The sequence below is a fragment of the Salmo salar genome, unplaced genomic scaffold (genome assembly GCF_965601325.2).
Source record: "Salmo salar unplaced genomic scaffold, fSalSal1 ptg000386l, whole genome shotgun sequence".
In the NCBI taxonomy this organism is placed as follows: Eukaryota; Metazoa; Chordata; class Actinopteri; order Salmoniformes; family Salmonidae; genus Salmo; species Salmo salar.
In genome coordinates, this window is record NW_027675370.1 from 2,021 (window position 1) to 9,181 (window position 7,161).

Consider the following 7,161-nt stretch of genomic DNA (forward strand, 5'->3'; position numbering starts at 1 on the left):
GTTACCTGAGGTAAACCTACAAGGATAGTTAATAATAAGTTACCTGAGGTAAACCTACAAGGATAGTTAATAATAAGTTACCTGAGGTAAACCTACAAGGTTAACGCGGGCTGGAAGAGAATTACTTCAAAACCACAGCAAACAGCTGGGACATATAGTAATATTATATATATATAATATTATATCACTGGGCTCCTCTGTGCTAACAAACCCTGTGTACCACCCCTCCCCTGTTTAACCTTGAATTTCGTTCAGAAAAACACTTCCACATTTAGCAAAACGAACCAACTCTTTACGGATCTGTTCGGTGGTAAAAAACGGAGGCAGATTAGACACCACTACTCTTGTCGAAATCAGCACCAACACAACCCCTCACATAAATCATACTGGTAATTAGCCGGGTAACAAGACTCACCTTTTACATTACCACAACCACCGCCTTGTTCATTCTGGATACAGAGTGTATATGTTCCCACCTGTTCACCGACCAGGATCAATAATTCCTCCACACCATTCTCCACAACGCACCTGAAGAGACAGCGTTTCTTCTCCACTCGGTTGAGGCCATCAAACTACCCTACTCCCTCCTCAACTCTAACCGATAAACAGTGGAAACCAATAAACAAACCCTCCCACCATGACAAAATAAATTTGGAAAACAGGCAAAAGAATAGCTGCACTCTTTACGAACGACAAAACCTCACGTTACCAACTTCTTCTTCTTCTATGGTATAATGGCGGTCCTCAAACCAACGTTAAAGGAGCGTGGCGCCTCCTACTGTGCTGGAGTGTGTTCAATCATGGTTTACACCATTTCTAAATCCTCCTACCTAACTCAGTACTTCTGAGAAAATAAAAAAGATCCCTACTAACTTCTAATAGACCCTCCCCCATCCCCCAAATCCCTTCCAACCCCCCATCCAACCCCATCCAACCTCAATGACCCTACACTTCAATCTTCCCTCTCTTCAACATCCTTACAACTCTATAACAACACATGCTCCACCATTTCATTGACAATACCCTCCAGACACAAACCATTCACATGCTGCCAACCAGATGGAAGGACCAGTTCAATGTACAATGTCCTAAACACAATCGAGTAAACACCACCTCTTCCTTCCTAATCTGACCTTTGAACCTTGGTCCACCGACCTTTCTTTGGAGGGCATATAAATGCCGTCCCTTGTGCTCAGAGTCCCATCTCTTCTGCCACACATCTATCAAAATGTCTCTGATCTCACATTTGTCCTCACCTCTACCCAGTGGAACATTAATATATATTATATCTTGTTTTAAAGTTATTTTAGCTAACTAGTCAACAATTTCATTCCATTCCACACCTGAATGTGCTGGGACCCAGCAGAATCTCACTACTAGACCCATTCTCTCAATTCTCCATAATAACATTAATACCTCCAATAGTAGGTCACTCCTAATAGATTTACCAGATGATAAACTATTCAATACAGACAGAGAATCTGAGGATACTATAACTCTAACAGGTTGTACGTCCTCCACCCACTGGAGGACAACTATTATCACCAACAGTTCAACTGAGTACACTGACAGTTTATCTGTTAGTCTTCTACATATCTGCACATCACATTCAGGAAGGTAAACACCTGCTCCTGTGGGCCCACTATCTGGGTCCTTGGATCCATCTGTGAAAAGAGGTAAAAAAGCATAACAACTTCTACCAATGTAATTGTCAACCAGTTTCCCTTTATCACTGACTTCTGACCCAATCTTTCCTTTTGTCTACCAAGGTTAGATCAACAACAGGATCTGGGAGTAACCATCGAGGAACATCCCCTATCACCACAGAAAAGGGCCAACCTCCAACTCCCTGAAACTACTCTCATCAGCAAGCTTTCCAACTGTCCAACCAAAACCACTGCCTTGTCTACTAGTATATTCCCAACAGTCATCTAGAACAGTAGCAGTGGGATGCTCAACCTCACAGCCTTTCAACCCAATAAGCTAATGACAATTTATTACGTCGTATATCCAAAGGCATCTCACCTGCCTCAACTGGTCTATAATATAAATCCATGATATTATGGGATACAAAATGGGAAAAGGGGAAATTATGATAATACTAAAAAACACCCTTCTAACTAACCCTACACTCATTAAAAACCACTACCCCCATTCCACTACTTTGACCCTATCTGCTCCTGCACCAGGCCAACTAACCCTACACTCATTAAAACCCACTACCCCATTCCACTACTTTGACCCTATCTGCTCCTGCACCAGGCCAACTAACCCTACACTCATTAAAACCCACTACCCCATTCCACTACTTTGACCCTATCTGCTCCTGCACCAGGCCAACTAACCCTACACTCATTAAAACCCACTACCCCATTCCACTACTTTGACCCTATCTGCTCCTGCACCAGGCCAACTAACCCTACACTCATTAAAACCCACTACCCCATTCCACTACTTTGACCCTATCTGCTCCTGCACCAGGCCAACTAACCCTACACTCATTAAAACCCACTACCCCATTCCACTACTTTGACCCTATCTGCTACTGCACCAGGCCATCTAACCCTACACTCATTAAAACCCACTACCCCATTCCACTACTTTGACCCTATCTGCTCCTGCACCCTTCTAACTAACCCTACACTCATTAAAACCCACTACCCCATTCCACTACTTTGACCCTATCTGCTCCTGCACCAGGCCAACTAACCCTACACTCATTAAAACCCACTACCCCCATTCCACTACTTTGACCCTATCTGCTCCTGCACCAGGCCAACTAACCCTACACTCATTAAAACCCACTACCCCATTCCACTACTTTGACCCTATCTGCTCCTGCACCAGGCCAACTAACCCTAGACTCATTAAAACCCACTACCCCATTCCACTACTTTGACCCTATCTGCTCCTGCACCAGGCCAACTAACCCTACACTCATTAAAACCCACTACCCCATTCCACTACTTTGACCCTATCTGCTCCTGCACCAGGCCAACTAACCCTACACTCATTAAAACCCACTACCCCATTCCACTACTTTGACCCTATCTGCTCCTGCACCAGGCCAACTAACCCTACACTCATTAAAACCCACTACCCCATTCCACTACTTTGACCCTATCTGCACCTGCACCATGCCAACTAACCCTACACTCATTAAAACCCACTACCCCCATTCCACTACTTTGACCCTATCTGCTCCTGCACCAGGCCAACTAACCCTACACTCATTAAAACCCACTACCCCATTCCACTACTTTGACCCTATCTGCTCCTGCACCAGGCCAACTAACCCTACACTCATTAAAACCCACTACCCCATTCCACTACTTTGACCCTATCTGCTCCCTCACCAGGCCAACTAACCCTACACTCATTAAAACCCACTACCCCATTCCACTACTTTGACCCTATCTGCTCCCTCACCAGGCCAACTAACCCTACACTCATTAAAACCCACTACCCCATTCCACTACTTTGATCCTATCTGCTCCTGCACCAGGCCAACTAACCCTACACTCATTAAAACCCACTACCCCATTCCACTACTTTGACCCTATCTGCTCCTGCACCCTTCTAACTAACCCTACACTCATTAAAACCCACTACCCCATTCCACTACTTTGACCCTATCTGCTCCTGCACCAGGCCAACTAACCCTACACTCATTAAAACCCACTACCCCATTCCACTACTTTGACCCTATCTGCTCCTGCACCAGGCCAACTAACCCTACACTCATTAAAACCCACTACCCCATTCCACTACTTTGACCCTATCTGCTCCTGCACCAGGCCAACTAACCCTACACTCATTAAAACCCACTACCCCATTCCACTACTTTGACCCTATCTGCTCCTGCACCAGGCCAACTAACCCTACACTCATTAAAACCCACTACCCCATTCCACTACTTTGACCCTATCTGCTCCTGCACCAGGCCAACTAACCCTACACTCATTAAAACCCACTACCCCATTCCACTACTTTGACCCTATCTGCTCCTGCACCATGCCAACTAACCCTACACTCATTAAAACCCACTACCCCATTCCACTACTTTGACCCTATCTGCTCCTGCACCAGGCCAACTAACCCTACACTCATTAAAACCCACTACCCCATTCCACTACTTTGACCCTATCTGCTCCTGCACCAGGACAACTAACCCTACACTCATTAAAACCCACTACCCCATTCCACTACTTTGACCCTATCTGCCCCTGCACCAGGCCAACTAACCCTACACTCATTAAAACCCACTACCCCCATTCCACTACTTTGACCCTATCTGCTCCTGCACCAGGCCAACTAACCCTACACTCATTAAAACCCACTACCCCATTCCACTACTTTGACCCTATCTGCTCCTGCACCAGGCCAATGGCATGGGAGGACAGGACACCACCACTCAACACACCCTGGAACTCTTCTGAAGTCAAATCTAGTATGACCAAATACTTCTCTGCAGCTGCCACCAAAACATTTTTTTTTCTGTGATTTACATTCCATTTCTGCGGTACAGTTGATAACCATTTGCTATGAACACTAAGAAGCCAACCTTACTGAAGCATATATCCCTCGTTGGCCCATCCCTCTGTGCTGTCACAGATCTACTACTCACAGGGATCCTCTCAGGATCCCTCAGCCTTGACCCATCCTCCTCTACTTTCTTCACTGCCTCAGCAGTGACAACCTGTTCCCAACAGTGGGGTCAGTGGGATTGGATAGGGGCCCCTCTACCTCTCTCTCTCTCTCTCTCTGACTGGAGGAGACAGGTGAAATGGTGTGTCTCCTCTGGTCAACAATACTCACCTTGAGAGACTCCACAGCCTGTTGGAGCTCCTTCAGCTCCTTCTCTCTCTCCTGGAATCTCTGCTGGACCTTCTGCTGACTCATCCCCAGCTGCCTCTGTGGAGAATCACTCTTCAATGAGCTATCAAGCTTTATTAGTCCAGTAGATCAATAGTATAGTAATGTGACATAGGGCCCATAGAGAGGAAGGTCTAAAAAATGGATGGTCCATTTACTAAATGATATTTATTTGTTGCTATGTGAATGATTATAGTTTTTATGGTAGGACTACATGTATCAACAGGTTGAGACTGAACTTTGGACTCATAAAAGGCCATTCAGAATGATAATAGTGTTTGACATTATAAAATGGTGATACATCTGGAGAATCTGGGTTGACATATCAATATACTCAAGGTTTGTGTTCATATTTGTTCTGCTGAGGATCAATTTCATTTCAATGATCTCATATTCAAACAGCCTTAGTTCCTACTGTATCTTTAATTCTTTGTTTATCAGACAGTCACCAACAAGTTGTTCTGGTCTTACCTGTTTCTCAGTCCTCTCTGCTGCAGCTGACACTGTATCATGGCCTTTATGTTCATCCATTGTACACTGATAACAGATACACTGCTGATCGGTACGACAGTAAACCTCCAGCAGTTTGTCATGATGAGAGCAGATCTTCTCCTGTAGTTGTGCGGTGGCTTTGACCAGCTTGTGCTTCTTGAAAGCTGGAGATTCGTAGTGAGATTGGAGGTGAGTCTCACAGTAAGAGGCCAGACACGCCAGACAGGACATGAGGGCTTTCTGCTTTCTGGTCCCAGTGCAGAAATCACACGCCACATCTCTAGGTCCAGCATAGCACAGAGCAGGAGGGGGAGCAGCCTGGAGTCCTGTCTTCTTCAGTTTCTCCACCACCTCAGCCAACATGTTATTTTTACTCAGCGTAGGCCTCGGACTGAAGGTCTGTCTGCACTGAGGACAGCTATAGACCCCTTTCAGAACATCCTGATCCAAGCAGCCCTCAATACAGCTCCTACAGTAACTGTGTCCACAGGGGATGGTGACTGGTTCCTTCAGTAGATCCAGACAGACAGAACAACAGAACTGGTCCTGGTCCAGCAGAACTCCCTGTTGAGCCATTTGGACGGTTGTTCACTCTCACACAGACAGACGACACAGAGACTCAGATCAGTTTCGTTTCCTCAGAAGAGAGTTTGTGAAGGGGGATGGACTTCCTGGTTCTGCCAGAGGGGTGGGGTTAGAGGGAGGGAGGGAGGGGTTAGAGGAATGCAGGAAGAGAGAGAGGAACTGCAAGCAACATCAAGAGGGAGACAAATAGTTTTGTTCCAATGTTAGAGCCCTTAACATATAAATAGTGTTAACCCAGTATCAGTATCAATAGTGTTAACCCAGTATCAGTATCAATAGTGTTAACCCAGTATCAGTATCAATAGGGTTAACCCAGTATCAGTATCAATAGTGTTAACCCAGTATCAGTATAAATAGTGTTAACCCAGTATCAGTATCAATAACCTACGCATCGCGCCATTGGCACCAATTGGGTCACTTGGTTGGAATTGTGAAGAGGCTCATATCGCGAGGATCACTGCACTATAGTGGAACTATGATACAATTACATTATCATATGAAATGTAGAGGATCACTACACTATAGAGGAACTATGATACAATTACATTATCATATGAAATGTAGAGGATCACTACACTATAGTGGAACTATGATACAATTACATTATCATATGAAATGTAGAGAATCACTACACTATAGAGGAACTATGATACAATTACATTATCATATGAAATGTAGAGGATCACTACACTATAGAGGAACTATGATACAATTACATTATCATATGAAATGTAGAGGATCACTGCACTATAGTGGAACTATGATACAATTACATTATCATATGAAATGTAGAGGATCACTACACTATAGTGGAACTATGATACAATTACATTATCATATGAAATGTTAAATGTAAGTATAATATCTGAATATTGATATATTGAATTTGACCTGACCACGTCCAGTCAGCTCCATTTATATGATTAAACTGACACCAACCTGTCTCAGTAGTAGTAGACTGTTAGGAGTGTTTTACTGTCATTCACTAAACTAACATTACACCAACCTGTCTCAGTAGTAGTAGACTGTTAGGAGTGTTTTACTGTCATTCACTATACTAACATTACACCAACCTGTCTCAGTAGTAGTAGACTGTTAGGAGTGTTTTACTGTCATTCACTATACTAACATTACACCAACCTGTCTCAGTAGTAGTAGACTGTTAGGGGTGTTTTACTGTCATTCACTATACTAACATTACACCAACCT

At 44.2% G+C, this 7,161-nt stretch overlaps 1 protein-coding gene across 1 annotated transcript; it reads right to left on the reverse strand.

Moving 5' to 3' along the window:
- Positions 1–4,632: 4,632 nt before the first annotated feature.
- On the reverse strand, positions 4,633–6,208 carry LOC145875953 (E3 ubiquitin/ISG15 ligase TRIM25-like). The gene is made up of 2 exons (XM_082971725.1): positions 5,347–6,208; positions 4,633–4,914 (listed from the first exon to the last, which is right to left on the reverse strand). Exons 1-2 carry the CDS (start codon positions 5,941–5,943, stop codon positions 4,678–4,680), a joined length of 834 nt encoding a protein of 277 aa, XP_082827851.1. The 5' UTR covers positions 5,944–6,208; the 3' UTR covers positions 4,633–4,677.
- Between the last annotated feature and the right edge of the window lie 953 nt (positions 6,209–7,161).